The sequence below is a fragment of the Sorghum bicolor genome, chromosome 4 (assembly GCF_000003195.3).
Source record: "Sorghum bicolor cultivar BTx623 chromosome 4, Sorghum_bicolor_NCBIv3, whole genome shotgun sequence".
In the NCBI taxonomy this organism is placed as follows: domain Eukaryota; kingdom Viridiplantae; phylum Streptophyta; class Magnoliopsida; order Poales; family Poaceae; genus Sorghum; species Sorghum bicolor.
Window position 1 is genome coordinate 57677548 of NC_012873.2, and position 18640 is coordinate 57696187.

Here is an 18640-nt window from a genome sequence, read left to right on the forward strand (position 1 = left end):
GAAATTACTTATTGATTTGTTGTGAAAAAAAAACATTACTAAATAATTGGCTAATTCACCGAATAGGGCACAAGAGGTCAAGGCATGACAGACGACGACAACTTGACAAGCAAGAGGTCAAGGCTGGGTGGCGAGGATAGGCGACGGCCAGCGACCATGGCGTGCCGCGTGCGAGCAAGAAGGCTGGCGCGAGAAGACTGGAGGAAGAATTGGTTTTTCTAATGATTATTAGTAGCGGGTCTTCTTTATCGGACCTTTTTTTTTTTTGTCACGGTAAAGACAGGCTCTGTTGTCTCTTGTTTGATGAGGCCGACCTGAACGAGCTTTACCCCCTTCTTTTGCAACACTCCAGATGCGAGCAACGCCGTAGGTGCCAATACGGCCTGCTTTGAATGCAGTAACCTCCTAGCAATTACCCCCTCGTCCTTAAAAGCTTCAACTTTCTAAGTCAAACTTTTAAAACTTGAACCAAATTTATAAAAAAAAACATTAAAATTTATGGTAATTAATACCATTAGACATAGAATAAATTTTCATAAGATACTTATTTTATGTCATAGATGATGTTCTTTTCTATAAAGTTGGTCAAACTTTAAAAAGTTTAACTACTATGGATTTTAGGAGTTGAAGCTTTCAAGGACAGATGAAGTAAAAGAAAATGAAACACAGCTGTCACATATATATAATATATCATGACATCAAACTATCAGTGAGAATGCAGCTCTGCAATGGTTTTATCCTGATCTCCCTATTTAATTGTTGTTTTCACCCTGTCCAAAATACCTTCCTGAAATCGTCATCAGTATATTCAGCATTACGACTTCATCGTCCATCTCAGTCTTGGTGGCAAGGATGCTGGCGCACTTGCGCAGCAAGGACCTCAGTGAGGCACACGTCTCCGCGTCCAAGGGAGTGTGAATGGCAACACAGAGTGCAAAGAGCCACAGGCAGTTATTCCTTGATAGTGTATCCAAGCTTTGAATCATATCAATGTAGTTCCTAAGTGTCGCAGCTCTTGAAACTGCATCCATGTTGTGCATCATTGTAAGTGTCGGTTCAGTTTGTGGCTCCGATCTGCTGCCAGGTTTTGTTGAGATTTTTGTTGCATTAGATACAGATGGTTCATCAGAACTGTCAAGCTCCGAGAGCACCTGAGGAAAATAACAATCTCATAATCAGTAGATGCAGAAGATGGTAGGTAAAGTCAAGCATACAAACTGAAAAACCGGTAAGTTCAAGTATTGCAAAGAACCTTTGGTGTCATATGGGATTGCAAACTTCTGTAAATATGATATACTATAAGATGTGACAATGATTTATTAAATGGCAGTCTGAAGAAACTAAAAAAAAAGGGCACGAAATGCTTACGTGCATGTGTCAGATTTTTAATCAAGCTAACCAGCGAGTACTATATTTCCAAGAGTAACTAGTGGTAAAATGGTCATACTAGTACTAGCCCAAACATCATAGAAATCCTACTAATGGTACAATGGTTGGCTTGATGACACTTATACGTTCTGCAATTTATTTGGCGTGAAGATCTACTAATACCATTTATTTAATATGCTAAGGATACAGACTAAGGCCCTGTTTGTTTTAGCATGCAGATTGTGGATTGCATCTTAGAGACTAGGAGCAAACATTCACCATTGTATCATACAAATTACAAAAAGCAAGCAAACTGGAAAAACAGACATCAGAACATCAATAGCACATACAGCTAGTGTGATAAGGCATTCTCAGTACCATAGCTATCAGATTTTCAGGATGCAATTTTTTTTAACACTTCTCTTCCTAATAAGAACAAAGGATGCCCATTGTCCCGTCATGAAAATAAAGTAATCTACGTGACAACAGAACAAACCATACAGTAATGCCATAAAAAAATCCAACATAGAATAGTAGATAAGAAAAGCGTCCCTTGCCCAATGAAGTAACATACTAAAATCATAGGACATGTTTGCAATTGCTCTAGACTTGTGCTACTCAAATTTTAAGGGTCAAGTGGCCAACAAAATAGCAAAATATGTCAACAAGTTTTTTATTAAAAAAAATGTTATGTCAATAAGTTAAGAAGCAATTTTACAAACATAGGGTGTTGGCTTTACGAAGGTAATTATGAGATAGAAAAGAAAACTGAAATGTAGTTAGAAATATTTGCATCTTTTAAACTACACAAGATAGCTTACCATCCTGGTTTCTGCGAAGTGGGTGATAAATGTGTCCTCCCATTGTTTTGACGCACGCAAATCAGGTAAGCACTTTGGTATGTCCGGAATATCTGGCATATAAGGAGTTTGTACATTTCTAGCTGCACTTGAATATATCTTGGCCACCTTCACTCTAGGAATTTGGTTAGCTTCCCACCTGTAAACCGATGATTTCATGTCATAGTCAAAGTAATGCTTTTGGGTAAGCTTGGTTACAGGAAGTATATCTAACAAAAATAATAGAAAAATGAGCTCACGTCTATCTGGTTGGTAGGTTTGGGAGATCCTATTTAGCAAATATAACTAGTCACATAGTTTGACATTCTATTTTATACCATTAGTTCATTTGGTAAGCTTAGCCAAAATGAGCTCATATGGAGAAACCCTAGTAATTAAATATCATCAATTTACTATACTTCACATTTGAACATATGTTGAAGTCACAGTGAGTAACCTAATTGCAAGAGAGATTTGATCTTACTAAGATAATGGATATTCATCTATTCAACACTGAACCATATAAAGGGTCCTTAATGGCCACAAAAATTAAATAAATAGCAAGACTAGGATGTTGCATCATGTAATTGAGACTTGTAACAATAATAGTAACTGGTCAGGTTAAATATCAAGTTATCAACTACAGAACACAATGAATCGTGCACAGATGAGGAAACAAGAAACAAAGAATACCTGACACGCCGAAGGTACTCAAAGCCATCAAGTGGCTCGCCAGACTCGAAATCTGGATCTCCATCCACAGCAAATGCAGGCTTCAGAATTCCCTCATACTCATCGTCACTGTCATCTTCATATTCCACATCTTCACCTTGATGAAATGACTCTTCAGCCACTCCGCATGCCCCAGCAGGGTCATGAGCAGATTCAGAGCGATGTTCGTGACAAACTGCCAGATCCCCATTTCTGTGGGCACCAATCTCTGCAACCCCTACACAGGTTTCATATAACAAATGAGAACATCGCAAAAAAAAAATACTAGCAGCATATTTAACAAGCAAAATGATTTAATTTTGCACACAAGTTCTTAAGAGCATCTCCAATAGTCTTTCTTAAACTCACTATCTAAACCGTCATTCAGAGACCCATTTGAATAAAAATCGCTCGCTATATTTCAGCCTCAAACAAGTTTTCTATATCTTGTGCCCACTCTAGAGCCAGCCCCGCTATGCATCTTTGTCTTACGAGAAATCCGAAATAGAGGCATGGCAATATTTGAAGATGTAATTAAAGAATCTGTTGAAGGGTATTTTTCACCAAAATCTCTATTCCTATCAATTATCAATTAACAAGCTCTTGGAGTTGCTCTAAGGGGCAAGGACGAGAAGAGACATACCCAAGAACCGTGCCGCCGCCGCCTCTTCGGGCCACTTCCTCACGCCCATAGCCTTCATCCCCCTATTACCCTTCCTGCTCCTCACGTCCTCCTCGGCGACGAGCAGCCCGTCGTACTCACCGGAGAACCCGGAGGCCGCGAGGGCAGCGCGGACGTCGGCCCACAACAGCGACTGAGCCTCCTTCGACGGGGCATCCCTGAGCGCCTCGAGCTCTGCCCTCAGGTACGCCCACCTCCTTCCTGCAGATCCACGTTGGGCTTCGGCAGAAAAGGCCATGGAGAGGGGGGAAGCTCTGGCTGGGGGAAAGTGACCACGACGTGGCTTCACGGGTGAGCGGAATGCACGCCGCCCCGTGGCAGTGCCCCCTCCGTTGGCTGCGTGCCTGCGCCAACAGCCGACGCCTTGCCCTTGTTGCTCGACGACCGGCGCTTCGTGCCTCTCTGCGCGTGACGGCGTGCTTAGGAGAAGGGGAAGGTATGATGAACCTAACCCCGCCGACGGGGAGATAGGGCACTGATAGCCGGCGGCGGCGGCGAAGCGGCGGAGAGAGAGGTACAAGAGCAGGTTGTCGCCCAAAACCCTGGTAGGCTGAGAAAGTGAGAACGGCCCAAGCCCAAGGTCCGAATTTGTACAAGCTTAAAAGCCTGAGGCCCATGGCCTGTCTCCATTCTTTTTTTTTTATCTCGGAAACAAAGGATATACCAGTACACATAACGGGGATTTTCAAAAAAAAAAAGTACACATAAGGGGGATTTCATCTATTAGGGCTGATGTCAACTTGCTAATAACTCATATGCATAGGTATCATTAACAATAGAGACAACTTGCTAGCTCATATAGACACTATCAACAATAAAATCGACTTGCTAGCTTGTATGAATTTAAAAAATAATGAAAATAGAGTAATCTAAAGTGCTAGTATAGAAAATATGTACTCCTTCCGTATAGGATTTAGAAGTAGTTTTGGATAAGATTTGAGTTAAACATTGGGAATATAAATCATCAATATCTTTTAAATATTGAGTTTGCAAATATGAAAATTATATGAATAGTTTTGTCTTAAAAAATACTTTCATAAAAGTATATATATTATTTTTTTCTAAATATTTTTATAAAAATAAGAGGTCAAAGTTATGTTTTGGAGACCATGTCGATGTCCTAAATGACTTCTAAATCATATACAGAGGAAGTAACTGTGTATGGCAAGATGGAAATGGAAGAGTTTCTAAAACCAGTAATCCACGGCGGAAACACTTCGTGAGTTCGTGTAAAAATGAATGAAGAGGTTGTACTTGGGTGTATGGCAAGATCGAAGAAAAATGGTGAGGCTGTTCCAGCATTGCGCTGCTAACATGTTTGTACACCTTGTTTTTATTTGATCCATTGTAAACAGCTGCTGCTTCTCCTACTTTATTTCTACTAGGAGGTCGTTACCTGCGGTCCAGTGGAAAAACGCGTGGCACAGTAGCGATTAGTGACAGAACAGTGGACTGAACAATGACATTGCAGAGATTCAAACAGGACATGAACTGTGACCAAACAGTAGTGTCTGATGTGTTAGTGAACAGTGATCGACGCGTGGATGTGGTCGACATCTAGGCACTGTTTGCCTAAACGGTTGATTTAGGCCTTGTTTAGTTCACCAAAAAACCAAAAACTTTTCAAGATTCCCGTCATATTGAATCTTGCGGTATATGCATGGAGCATTAAATATAGATAAAAAAACTAATTGCACAATCTGTAAATCGCGAGACGAATCTTTTAAGTCTAGTTACTCCATAATCGGACAATGTTTGTTAAATAAAAATAAAAATATTACAGTGTCAAAATCGAAAAATATCGCATCTGAACAAGGCCTTAGCACCGTTTAAATGCTACATATACATAGTGATATATTGTTTTCATTTAATGAGTCGTTTAGCCCGTTCAAATGGCTGTTTTGCCTGTTTAATTGGCTTTTAGGCTGAATATAATGAAAAAAACAGTAAGTGACTAACTGTTTATCGTTCAGCGTTTAAAATAACATTGTGTCCAAAAATTCATTCCACGTTAAAGATTAGACTACAAATAAAATATGATAAATTTTTTCTAGTTCTTAAATAAATGTACACTGAGATAGTTTGATGTTAAGACGTTAAGTGGAAGGAACAAAATTGAAATCGTCCTATAAAGCATGATGCTCTAAATAGTTAGGAGTAACATTCTAAATATCATCCTCTGTCCTATATTAGATGTTTTTTTTAACTTTTCTATATACATAGTTCTTGTTATGTATCCAAAAATATCAAAACAACCTATAAATTGAACTGAGGCAGTATAAAATAACCAGATTTTATAGTCCAAGGGTACAATTCCTAGCTGCAATGCATTATGTACCGATCAGACAAACGAATTTCTTGCAAGAGTCAGCAAAATAACTAAGCACAGAGCATAGCCAACAACAGCGGCAAAATTATCACTATTATAACTATCGATGATCACCAACATCCGAACAATTCCCCACAGCTGTAAAAATAGATGCTGAACCGAACAAGGGACAGCCTGAGTGAGCAGCACAACAGCGAGTAAGCAAAGCATTTGCCATGCATGCCTCACGAGCTCCTACACCGGAACAATATAGACAAGCGACCGCCGGCGGCCATGATTATTCTATAAGAACGGCGCTCGCCGCTTACTCGTCGGACGCACTCCAACGCCGTCACTCCTCATCGACGAACTCGAACTCGTCCTCGCGGAGGTGGGTGAAGAACCGGACGGGCTTGGGCTGGCCGTCGACGGCGAGCTGGAACTCGACCTTGAAGGGGAGGTTGGCCGTGACGCGCTTGCCCTTCCACACGCAGACGTACTGCTTGACGACGCCCTCCATGCCCTGGATGTCCAGGTCGGGCGCCTTGATGACGTGGTAGACGCGGAGCGGCGCCGTGACGCGCACCCGCCTGCCGATCTTGGGCGCGGCCGCGGCCTCCTCGGCCGCCACGTCGTCCGACTCCGAGGTCACCGCGTTGGTGAGCGCGACCTGGAGGAGCAGGCGCGCGCGGCGCGGGGCCGGGGGCGGGCCGGGGAGCCGGGCGAAGGCGGAGGACGCGGGCGCCGGGGAAGGGAGGCGGCGGTGCAGGAGCACCGAGGAGGTGGAGGTGGACGGCGGCGCCACGGACGCGGTGGCGGTCGCCATTGGGGTATGCGCGCGGCGGGGATGGAGGGAGGCCGGACGGACTCCGGTGTTGTTGGGTCGAACAGGTGGTGGGCGCGGGAGAGGCGAGGAAAGGATAGAGGCGCGGGGGAAACGAAAGGCGGAGGGGAGCGGATGGCCGTTGCGACTGCGAGTTGCCTATAGGTTGATTGCCTTCTCCGTTCGTTTGGGCCTCGGGAAATGCTGAGAGTTTGGCGAGTTTGCACAGCGTCTAGCACGGAAATCAACTGGATAAGGCGGGAGCGCACGCCTGGCTGTGGTTTGCTCTGCTCGCCGTGCCCGGGGCAGAGAGGCGAGGACGGCGACGATATGGCATGGGCGCGTGGCAGCGGCACCCTTCACGTAATCACGGTTTGCGGTTCGCCGACTCGCCACGTGGCGTCGGCTCTATTTGGCCACTTGCCGCCGGGGTCGCTCCCGTCGACGCTTGACAACGCACGCACGCACTGTAGGAAATTTGCGTGTTGGTTCTGTTACAAATATCCTCGTACAGTGGTGATCTCAGCCGCCTCCTTTGCGATCCCCCTCTGTCGAATCCTAAAAGCAAGTCTTCTCGTAGAGTTTCTCCCGGCATGCATACGGAAAACTCCCCGTAGCCACGGGACGTGCGTCGTGATTACTTCGAGCGAGAGTTTTCTCCTCGTAACCTCTCTTTAATATTATGTATAAATATCACCTATGATCCATACAATAAGGTTGTCTCGAACAAGAGATTCATCGTGAAACTGAAACCTAAAATAAGTCGGCAACATAATACTTAGTCTAACAAACTAACTATATAGAGCTTGTTTGGCACAGCTCAACTTCACTAGTAAAGCTGTTTTTTTAGAAAATAGCTTCACGAGTGACTTATGAAGCTGAGCTGTTTTGGAAAAAATATTTGGCAAAATAGCTTCACCAACTACTTCATGCATAGTTGAGAGAGAGAAATGAGTGAGAAGCTGCAATAAGCTACTTTTTTCCAGCTTCATCCAACTTATGTCTTTGTGAGAGGAGAGGAAAAACAGCTTCATCCATGAAGCTGTTTTGGAAATAAGTGTTTGGCAAAAAAAAACAGCTCACAACAGCTCATGAAGCTGCTGTGAAGCTCATGAAGCTGTTGTGAGCTGTACCAAACAGGCCCATAGAAAACTCATTTTAGGTATTGAGAAAGGCATAACTCAAGTATGAATATCGTCTCTTAAGACCCATTTGAAGAAAGGGTTATCTTTTAGATCTTGTTGTTAAAAAAAACTAAAACTAGATATGAAATCCTTTGACTGTACCGCTGCCCAAACTACGGTGTTAGAGTTGTTTGGTTTATTTTAATAGCTTTGCCAAGCCACAAGTAGACACGCCACAATTTGGCATGTATTTGATTAATACCACAACTATGGCATGCCAAACTTTTGTAGTCATATGTTCCACATGTCAAAATCAGTTTGATGCCAAACTTTCTTAGCCTATGTCCCACATGTCATAGTCATTTCGATGGCAAACTTTAAGACAAATGTGGTGCTCGATTTGTTGGCTACATTTCTCCTAATTTTAGTTGCAGCAAAGTTAGGCATCAACCAAACATGCCAATGACGATTACATTGCTATAACGAAATCATAACAAGAAAAAAAATGATATTTATTACACAAAGAATAGAGTTCGCATATCTCATTTTACTTAAAACCCCAACAGGATAGGTCTGTAGAACTGATGAATCGAAACTACCTAGAAGCAAAACTTCCCATCCAAGGGCAGCATAACATATATCTCAAACGCATCAACGCAGATATTTAGTTATATCCCCGCAAATATCACCACCTGAATGTGCACCTATTTAGACTCCGTCAGAACAACAAAATAAGAATATAATGAACATTATCAACCCTACAAATTCTGCTATAGAGGGAAATCTTTACATGCAAATACTACTATGGGCGTACCATTCCATAATTTTACCATAATCAGAAGCATCCATTTATGGAGATTGAGTGCTACTTTCTGTCTTCGGATCCAAGATCTCACTCAAGGATGCAGAACGGACGAGTGAAGCTGCTGGTAGAGAGGCCAATGATTCGGCAGCCGGAATGCGAAAAAGATATACACGATAATTCTCCTCTTTCGCTGTCTCCATGCTCTTGTTCATATCTTGTTCTAGTCTGAAAGCATAGTCATACAGGGGTCCAGGAGCTCCTCTTGCAGTTCGCTTTGCATCGACAAGTGCCTTAATTCCGACCTGCAATCGAGATATCTCCTCACCAATTTCTGTCTTCCCATGGAGTTCAATACTGTACCTATAGCAAGCTTCTGCATTGAACAGAGCAGCCTTCAATTGGACATGGGATACCCATGATCTTTCAAAGTGGTTCTGCAGCGGAGGAGCCACTAGTGCAGCATAAGCTTCTTCATAGTACAGGGCAGCCTGCATACAGCCAGACACATAAGAGTTTAGTCTTTTCCTGAGGTGATTGATTTTTTCACACAAGAAAGGATATTGAATTTTTGAATGCTGAGCAACATACAAACATATGTATTGTTAGTGCTAATCGACCGGAGGTTGTAGCGATGGTGGGTTGTAGGACGAGGTTTGAAGAGACGGCGGCGAGCTGGGGGCGCCGTGCTTGGCGCCAGGTGTTCGATGAACTCGACAATGGAATTACAGGGAACAGGAGAATTAGGGCCGGGTGCCCAAGGGAGATAGATATATCTCAATCCCAGGCTAGTCTCTTTAATCCATAGAGTTTGATACTTATACATGACCTCCTAACAACCTGTAGCTAAATAAAAGGACTAACAGACTCCAACTAGGACTCGACTACTTAACCAAGCTTAACTAACGCAGCTAGATTCAGGCCTGGCGCACACAAGCCGTGCAGCCTGCCTAACCTGCCGCCCGACTCCTTCTAGCATATGTTCTTCCCACCATAACAACTCTCCCGCCCTCGACAAACAGCTCGTCCTCGAGCTGGAATGATGGAAAGCGGCTTCTGAAATCTTCCAGGGGCTCCCAAGTAGCTTCAGAGTCTGGCAAGTTGAGCCACTGAATCAGGACATGCCAAACGCCCCAAACGTAGTTGAGCACGGATCGCCCGCGCCGGTTGGAGCAAGAGCCGGCCATGGCGCATGGGAGGAAGCGGAGGCGTCGTGGGCGCCGATATGGCTTGAGAACACCGACGTGAAACAGGTCATGAATCCGGGCGTCGGCAGGTAGCTCCAACCGATACGCGACATCGCCGACGCGTTCCAGAACGCGAAAGGGGCCAGCAAACCGAGGACGCAGCTTCCCCCGAGGGCCGGGTACCAGTGATTGTGCCGGGCGATGAAGAAGGCGAAGCCAAACCCAATCTCCTACAGCAAACTCCAGAGCACGGTGGTTAGCATCATAATACTTCTTAGCATAGACCTGGCCCTGCAGCAGGCGTTCACGGACTTCCTCCAGAAATGTATCCCGGTCCTGCAGGAGTCTATCCGCGGCCCCTGTCTGAGATGAGCCGGCTGTATAGGGCAGTAGCGCCGGGGGATCCAGGCCATACACGACCTTGAAGGGGGAAGTGCGCAAAGACGAGTGGTGGGCAGTGTTATAACAATATTCTGCCCACGGAAGCCAGTCGAGCCATGCGCGCGATCGATCGCCGGTGAGGCAGCGCAAGTACATGGCGATCATTTTGTTGACAGCCTCCGACTGCCCGTCCGTCTGCGGTGGAAGGCAGTGCTCATCTTCAGCTTGACACCCGCGAGCCGGAACAAGTCGCGCCACACATGTCCCGTGAACACCGGATCGCGGTCACTTACAATCGAGCTTGGAAACCCATGAAGACGGACGATAGCTTCAAAGAACGCGCGAGCCACCGAGATTGCTGTATACGGATGGCTCAAGGGTATGAAGTGCGCGTATTTGGAAAACCTGTCCACCAGGCTGCGTGGTGGTGGGCGGGGACGAGACGCCGACCGAGGTGGTGGGTGGTGCGAAGCCTACCGAGACGCCGGAGGTTGGCGGCGGCTGCGACATGGTCTCTGATACCAGATTGTTAGTGCTAATCAACCGGAGGTTGTAGCGATGGTGGGTTGTAGGGCGAGGTTTGAAGAGACGGCGGCGAGCTGGGGGCGCCGTGCTCGGCGCCAGGTGTTCGATGAACTCGACAATGGAATTACGGGGAACAGGAGAATTAGGGCCGGGTGCCCAAGGGAGATAGATATATCTCAATCCCAGGCTAGTCTCTTTAATCCATAGAGTTTGATACTTATACATGACCTCCTAACAACCTGTAGCTAAATAAAAGGACTAACAGACTCCAACTAGGACTCGACTACTTAACCAAGCTTAACTAACGCAGCTAGATTCAGGCCTGGCGCACACAAGCCGTGCAGCCTGCCTAACCTGCCGCCCGACTCCTTCTAGCATATGTTCTTCCCACCATAACATGTATTCATTTTATCACTCTAATAAAATGATAAACAGTGTCATGCATGCTCATTAGTACCAACACAGAAGGCACAAAAAAAACAGCAGTAGCACCATCAACTAGAGATTAGTCATCAATTTGGGAAACTAGGATCATCCATTTATTTACTTTTAGTTTCTATTCTTTAAAAGAAAAAAAACAATCAGAACTGTCCATATAGTTTAAGCTAACCTTTGGTCGATAAAATAAAACTGAATTCCTTTAGTCTCTATAAAGTTCCTCTCCCTTTCTGAACTTCTTTCCCCTGACCAAACTAAGCTTTAAAGTTCAAGATGTTGTCTACGATGTGCATCACATAACATAGAAAGAGTAAGGGACATTGTCTAAATATCTCAATCAACTTGTTAGCTTTAAGAACAGGTATAATCCACAAACTTCTGGAACCGATGGTTTGGATGTACACTCAAACCACCTAAGTGTGAATCCTCTTCTACTTTATCTATTCAAAATGTAATTCCTCCTACACATCCCTCAACCTGGGATTTACAAAGATTCATTCTTTTATGTTTGATGTGTTCACCAATCCACCAAGATATCTTGTTGTACAAAATCAAAAACTGTCAAGGATAACAAGGCATCATCAACCTTTCACCATATGTAAATTAATGACTAAAATCTCACTTGGCCAGCCAACGTTTCCGATTCGCTTTGTTTTATGTGTTGCAGTGATTAATGAAGTAAATGTGCATCCAAGCAACATAAAAATGAGCAACAACGCACTTTAGAATCAACTGCAACCAGTACTGAAGGAAGAATGACAGAATATTAAGTATTTAACAGACATAATGAGATGATGTTTCAGACCACAAAAAGTAACTAACTACTCCACCGTTCCAAACTATAGTTCACTTTAGCTTTATCCTAGGTAAAATTTCTCAAACTTTGTCCTAAGTTCATTGAAAAATATGTTAACAAACTTGGTCAAAAGTATATAATTTGGAAAAGAGGGAGTATGTATAAGTAAAATTTGCTGTCCGGAACATCATCTAATTATGACTGGATGTAGTATTGATTGATTCTTCTATTTGGATATGTTACCATGATGCAACAAAAAGCACAACTACTTATAAGTGAATTTACATCTTTTTAATAGGGGTAGATCATAGGTGGAAGTAGATCTCAGAGCTACCAGAGATGGAACTGATTCATAATATGGACAATCTAATTTTGACAATGCAATTCATGTAAAGCTCCAAACTAATGCCAATTTCCAATGTCCAAAGCATCAACACTTACGCCCTCTAATCCCTATCACATTCCCATGGGTTCATTCAAAAGGGAACATGTGCATTTCGAATTCATATTTCTTGACCAACCTGGCAAATCTACTGGGGAGCACCGGAGCACTACCATCTTCAGTTCCTCGTTCGATCAACACTGACAAATAGCCACTCCTACCATCTTTTTCAGTGTTTGCTTTTAACATACATTTTCTCATCTTAAAATACCCAAACGAATTTTCATCAAACTTCGATCAGAGAGTAGTCATAATAAACTGTTAAAAGCGCATTTCTGCATTTTGCAAAGAATTTGATCTCTGAAGTTATGCGAAGCGCACTGCAATTAAACCCCCAACAGAGACATAACGAGAGGAATGTATAGGAACAGGGCGTGCAGTCAGTAAAATCTCACCTGCCTAGCCACTTTGGAGCACACCGGCGGTGATCTCCCCGCGGCGAGAGCGCGCTCAAAACAGCACTCCTGCGCCTGCGCGAGCATGAGGCGCTCCAGCATCGCCGAGGCCTGAGAACTCATATCCACCGTCGTCGCCTCTTCCTCTTCCATCATCTCCCCCACCGCGCGGAACGCCCCCGCGGCGCGCTGGAACTCTCCGCACGCCGCCCTCACCCCTTCCTCCGTGGCGCGGCTCACGGCCGCCGCGATCCTCGAGGCGGCCGCGCCGACGTTGAACACGAGGGCGGCCTTCTCGAAGCGGAGGGAGGCGGCGGCGTGCTTAAGGTGGGGGCGGAAGGCGTCGTGCCAGGCGAAGGACAGCGTCTCGTCGAAGGCGCAGGGGTCGTCGCGCGCGGAGAAGAGGAGCCGGTGGTAGCGGAGGAGGAGGGCGCGGCGGGAGGCCGGTGGCTGCGCCTGCGGGTTCGGGACGGCGACGACGGCGCGGGCGTCGCGGATTTCGGAGAAGGAGGCGGCGCCGAAGAAGTGGCGGTCGCGGAAGAGCTCGGCGGCGGCGGTCTTCTTCTCCGGGACCGAGAGCATCGGCGACGGCGGCCGCGACATGATTGGCCTGACGCCACGAACGGACTCGTGGAGGTGGACTTGTTCAGTTGAGATTCTCCCGTCAGCGCTTATAACCGGGCCGAATTGAGCTTTACGACTTGTATACCAATGAAGGCCCAAATACGAGTGCAGCATCTCCGGCACAATATTCGGGGTTTGTTGTTGGGCCAGAGAGAAGAAAACTATACAAAGGTCTTATTTACTTCCACCTAAAATCTAAACAAATTTCAAGATTCACTGTTACATCGAATCTTTGATATATATACACAAAATCAAAAAGTAATTACACAGTTTATCTGTAATTCGTAAGACGAAAATTTCAGCCTAATTAGTCCATAATTAGACAATAATTATTAAATACAAACGAAAATGTTACAGTGTCTCGAAAACATTTCGTGAGGGAACTAAACAAGGCCAAAGTGTCTGAGCTCAGATTTCAGCGACATACACTGCAACAAAGTGCTCTTAGCTGCTCATGTGATTGATAGCTAAACTTGAGGACATAATATGCATTCGAGGATAAGAAGAAAATGTACATCACCAATTGTTAAGCAACTAGGAATCCATTCATTAAACATGAAACTGACACTACATAAAAGGTAGTTTTGCCAATGACATACATGCATATATTCCAAATCCAAGGTACACAAACACGCGCACACACTGGCTCTCAAATTTGTACTACAGTACTAGTACAATGCAGTACGTGCAGAAAAACATAAAGCCATAGTAAAGCTCAGCTAAGAGCAGAGGAGAGCATAAAACTCGTCTCCTCTCCCAAGCCTTTTAGGGATCCCTAAAGACAGAACACTACTTCATGCCGCTATGCAACTACAAATCATGCAGCAAGGAAACATGCTAGAAATACCTAAAGATCATGTTGTAATACTCATGAAATCATCATGGAAATATCAGCAAGGATGGCGGTTGAAATAGAGGCCATCCTTGTCCCCAGCCTCAAAAATCCAGCTGGGATTCCTTATGGTGTTTCATCAGGAGGAAAAAGAGGTCAGTGGGAGGAAAGGTCCAGATAAAATGGTGGTCCTTCAGATGCTCCTGCTTTGTGATCAATGGTGATCGTACTGCCAGATGCCACAAGCTGACTCTTAAAACCTGCAACCTGTGCGCATCCTGGATACTTCCTGCGCGTGAAGATCGTGTGCGATGCTCAGTCCTTCCACATGTAGGTTGGACTGCGGGGAGGAGGAGGAGGAGGAAGGGAGGCAGCAGAGGCCATGGCGGTCCCTGCTACCGGTGCCGCCGGGGCTTCCGGCGTGCTGGACACGTAGTCCATGCTGGTCGCCTCACTGGCGAAGCGAGACTGGAGGAAGAGGCCGTGGGCGTTGTCCATGTCGTAGTCCCACACGGAGCTGCCCGGGCCCCAGGCGCTGAACCACGCCTCGTCGGCCGGACCCCACACGCCGCCCGACGCCACCGACGACGGCTGGAACATGACCGTGTTGCCGTCACCGCCTTGGTGATCGGCCGACTGGAGCTGAGGATTTGGCTCGGGTTCCGAGCTCTTGGCCTGCTCTGTTTCCGGGAGCAGAGGCTTCGCTTCGCTGTTGCACGGCTGCTGTCCACCGTCATGCTGCTGCTGAGCTTGCTTCGTGTGATTCTCGTCGGGCGTCGGCGGAGCAGACGAGGAAGAGGAGGAGCACGACGCCGCCGCGCTGGCGCTGGTGCGCCCACTCCCGCCGACGCGGCCCTTGCCGAGGAACAGGTCGGGGAAGTTGAGCTTGGCGTTCTCGCCGCGGAGCTTGAAGGCCTCGCGGTCGTACGCCATGGCGGCGTCCTCGGCGGTGTCGAAGGTGCCGAGCCACAGGCGCGTGCGGTTCCGCGGGAGGCGGATCTCCGCCACCCACTTGCCCCAGTGGCGCTGCCGCACGCCGCGGTAGAGCTTGGTGGGCGGGCCCGACGCGCGCATCAACAGCTGCTGGTACAGCGCCGGCGGCACGGCCCCGCCGCCGCGGAACCCGCGGGGGCTCAGGTTCAGCGCCTCGCTCCAGTAGCGCAGCAGCATTTGCTGCTGCACCTCCGGCGCCAGGAGATGCGGCGGGAACAGAGGAGCCGCCGCCGCCGCCCCGAACTGTTGCTGCGGCAGCTCGCTGCTTCCGAACGAAATTATCTGCTGATGCTGATGCTGCTGCGGCTGCGGTGGCAGAGGCTGCTGGAACACGCTGGAGTATTGCAGCAGCGGCAGGAGCCTTGGCGACCCGGCTGTGGACGCCGCCGCCGCCGCTGCCGTGGATGCCGCCGGAGCCTGATCGTACGCGAACGGAAATATGTGTCGCGTCGATTGCGGCGACAAGGGGTTGGAAACAGAGGACGAGTCAGGGGAAGGCGGAGCCGACGAGAGCGAGGACAGGGAGCGGTTGAGGCGGCGATCCGGGCTGCGGATCTTCTTCAGGGGCCGGAGCAATGCGGCCGCCGGCGCGTCTTCTAAAACTGGCGCCAGCTGCCTCCCCGCGGCGGCGGAGCCCGAGCCGCTCACGCCCTTCCCCTTCCATCCGCCCCTCCCGCGCCCGCGCCCGCGGCCTCCACCGCCGCCGCCGTCCCCGCCCACCGGCTCCATCCCTGCCTGCCTCCAACGCGCCGAGCTGCAATCTATGAAGCGTGTGTGTGTGTGGAGTGCCGTGTCCCGGCCGCCCGCTGCGAACTGCACCGATCGAGGGGAGCTTGAAGCCGCGCGTGGAGAAAACCCGGGAGGAGCGAGGCTTTGCCAAGGAAGCGGGTGCGTGGGCGGGCGACCGGTGTGCGTGCGTGCGCGCGAGCCAATGAGGCGCGCGGTTCTGATTCGAAGGGGGGGCGTCCCCGTGGCGAGGCTTCGCGCTTTATAAAGGTCGCGTGCTCGCCAGGATCGCGCCAAAAAGGCTGGCCGATTTTTTGCTGCTCGCCGGAGCGTTCCACGGGGGAGAAGAGGAAGAGGAAGAGGGAAAAAGGCGGATGCGATGCCCGTTGTGTGGCGGGGACGGGGTCGTGGTCGGTGCGTCGGGCCCCACGCGCATTGACCTCTGCTCGCCCGCGCGGCTACGTGCCACGGCGGACGCCGCGATCCGTGCGCGCGCGATACGCCCGTCGCACGCATCGCGAGGCGTGCGCTGGGCAAAGCGCGGACGTTGCTTTCGGTTCGGCTCGCTGTAGACCGCGAGCGAACAGCTGCTCTCGGTTTGGTCCTTGGACTTGGACGGCAGTGAATCAGTGATCGAGAAAGAAACCCATGGAACGACCACTGCGGCACTGCGCTTGTGCGTCGAGCGGAAGTCGCATACGGTTTTGTTCTTGTTCTCAGGCCTTGTTTAGTTTGTAAAATTTTTCGTTTTTGGCTACTGTAGCACTTTCGTTTTTATTTGATAAACATTTTCCAATCACAGAGTAACTAGGTTTAAAAGATTCATCTCACAAATTACACATAAACTGTACAATTAATTTTTATTTTCGTTTATATTTAATGCTCCACGCATACGACAAAAAATTTAATACGACGAAAAATTTTAAAAAATTTTCGAACTAAACAGGGCCTCAATAGCGCGTGCGGCATGCTACGTGCTGGACTACAGGACTAGAGACTTTCGCGGACTCGCAATAATTTGACGGTGTGACCGGTTCAATCATGTACTGGGAATATAGCACCTGTGTCTATACCAATGAGAAGGAAGCAGATGTGCACTAGTAGTTCGTAAATCATGCACATCGCGACAGATTGCTGCATTTGTTGTGGAGGGTCATCAGTGTGTGTGCGCGCGCGCGCGCATGATTTGGGTTATCTAGGAGCTGCATATGCCGAAAGGGGAGTGGATCAGCTTATCAGCTGAGTTGTTTACCAAAAGTTCTGTCCTTAATTAGAAATTCAGAAGGCCGGACTTGCTTGTAAGTTTCTTCTGGCCAAATAGTTTATGACCTTGTCCTACATATACATTGATGAAGTGCATTTGGAAGCAGGAACCACACACGTCGTAGCTTTCTGTGGTGTTGGTGTGTGCATACGTTACCTTTGAAATAGTAATTGAGAAAAGAAGGAACGTGTGTCGCCAAATGTCTCCTTTTGTTTTGGTTTCCCTTCGAAAAAACTAGCTGTGCATATGTTAACTTAGTGCTGTGAAGGGATAACTATAAGCTGCAAACATCAAAAAAAAATAACTATAAGCTGCACGGATAGTTACGCTTACCATTTCTTCGTCGGATCTCCTTGCAGAGCCAGAGCCCAATATGAGGCCAAGATGAATTCCTTGAGCCGTCGAACAACTTGCATAGAATATCTTTGTTGGAGCGCTTGTTAGCTTTTGCATTGGTTCGGTTCGGAAGGGATCTCTATCGCTTCCGTGAAAGTGCCTGTACTGTTGTTTATTCCGCCACTTGAATCAAAATCCTAGGTTACCTGTGCCGTCCACAGCAGCTGGACGGCTACACCTTTCTCTTGGAACGTCAATTCATATATGTGCTGATATGAATCTGAAAGACGGCACTGTTCAGTTCTTGCTCTCCTACCCGTCCAAATCACAAATGGAGCATCAATTCGCGGACGCATCATCGCTTACCTAAATTACTGTCTGAGTTACCCAAAATAACCCCTTAATGAAATACACATCAACAGACATGTTCTCGGAAAAAAAAATGCCTAGAACAATCATGTATTTACATCCATTTTTGGATTTCCCCAGTGATCGATGACCATGACAGGCTACATGAACTTTAAACAGGCATATGCTGATATGCATACGCAGCCAGAGACGTAACAACGAAAAACAAGAATCCCGGCCAGCAGATCTTCAACACCACAACCTTGCGCATGCGTACAGCGTACCTTCGCGAAATCTCCATATTCTTTTGCATTAGTAAGGACTCCAGAAAACAATGTACCAGACCACACAGAAAGTAACAGTACGACATCGAGGAGGTATTTCCATGTGCACGCAACATTCTCCTCCATGTGGTTGGAGAAAAATGTAGATGCGCCATAACAGTACTACATCGACGAGGTATTTCCATGTGCACGCAACATTCTCCTCCATGTGGTTGGAGAAAAATGTAGATGCGCCATTTTTAAGTGTACAAATATACTACTTTTTCATGACTAATTGTCAACAAACTACTCCTTACATTCAGAATTTATCCTAAATTATAAAGTATTCCAGGTGAACTAACTCTCTAAACCCACTAATCATATGTGTATCTGCCATTAGGCCAGTCTTAAGAAGAGTTTCATGGCGTTGTTT

General features: G+C 47.0%; 4 protein-coding genes across 7 annotated transcripts; all 4 read right to left on the bottom strand.

Moving 5' to 3' along the window:
• Positions 650-4168, bottom strand: LOC8066197. Of its 2 annotated transcripts, none has more exons than XM_021458451.1 (4): positions 3562-4168; positions 2901-3147; positions 2190-2367; positions 650-1151 (listed from the first exon to the last, which is right to left on the bottom strand). In XM_021458451.1, the coding sequence occupies exons 1-4, from the start codon at positions 3836-3838 to the stop codon at positions 753-755; spliced, it is 1101 nt and encodes a 366-aa protein (XP_021314126.1). In that variant the 5' UTR covers positions 3839-4168; the 3' UTR covers positions 650-752. The 2 variants fall into 2 exon arrangements, with proteins under 2 accessions (XP_021314126.1, XP_002454230.1); XM_002454185.2 differs by having other exon boundaries at positions 2901-3156; positions 3562-4167.
• On the bottom strand, positions 5880-6988 carry LOC8066198 (ferredoxin-thioredoxin reductase, variable chain). Its single transcript, XM_002454186.2, has one exon. The coding sequence runs from the start codon at positions 6732-6734 to the stop codon at positions 6261-6263; it is 474 nt and encodes a 157-aa protein (XP_002454231.2). The 5' UTR covers positions 6735-6988; the 3' UTR covers positions 5880-6260.
• On the bottom strand, positions 8347-13713 carry LOC8066199 (ALG-2 interacting protein X). 3 transcript variants are annotated; one of them, XM_021460085.1, is made up of 3 exons: positions 12822-13669; positions 8670-9148; positions 8347-8559 (listed from the first exon to the last, which is right to left on the bottom strand). In XM_021460085.1, the coding sequence occupies exons 1-2, from the start codon at positions 13557-13559 to the stop codon at positions 8705-8707; spliced, it is 1182 nt and encodes a 393-aa protein (XP_021315760.1). In that variant the 5' UTR covers positions 13560-13669; the 3' UTR covers positions 8347-8559; positions 8670-8704. The 3 variants fall into 3 exon arrangements, with proteins under 3 accessions (XP_021315760.1, XP_021315759.1, XP_021315761.1); XM_021460084.1 differs by having other exon boundaries at positions 8347-9148; positions 12822-13663; XM_021460086.1 differs by lacking the exons at positions 8347-8559; positions 8670-9148 and adding an exon at positions 9383-10074 and having other exon boundaries at positions 12822-13713.
• LOC8066201 (ethylene-responsive transcription factor ERF053) lies at positions 13995-16229 on the bottom strand. Its single transcript, XM_002454189.2, has one exon. It carries the CDS (start codon positions 15997-15999, stop codon positions 14593-14595), a length of 1407 nt encoding a protein of 468 aa, XP_002454234.1. The 5' UTR covers positions 16000-16229; the 3' UTR covers positions 13995-14592.

Coding starts and splice junctions, on each gene's coding strand:
- LOC8066198 (XM_002454186.2), bottom strand. CDS start 6,734: ATGGCGACCGCCACCGCGTCCGTGGCGCCGCCGTCCACCTCCACCTCC.
- LOC8066197 (XM_002454185.2), bottom strand. CDS start 3,838: ATGGCCTTTTCTGCCGAAGCCCAACGTGGATCTGCAGGAAGGAGGTGG. Junction 2,368..2,900: donor GAGTACCTTCGGCGTGTCAG/GTATTCTTTGTT, acceptor ATCGGTTTACAG/GTGGGAAGCTAACCAAATTC. Junction 1,152..2,189: donor ACTTCGCAGAAACCAGGATG/GTAAGCTATCTT, acceptor TATTTTCCTCAG/GTGCTCTCGGAGCTTGACAG.
- LOC8066201 (XM_002454189.2), bottom strand. CDS start 15,999: ATGGAGCCGGTGGGCGGGGACGGCGGCGGCGGTGGAGGCCGCGGGCGC.
- LOC8066199 (XM_021460085.1), bottom strand. CDS start 13,559: ATGCTGCACTCGTATTTGGGCCTTCATTGGTATACAAGTCGTAAAGCT. Junction 9,149..12,821: donor GCTCCAAAGTGGCTAGGCAG/GTGAGATTTTAC, acceptor GGCTGTATGCAG/GCTGCCCTGTACTATGAAGA.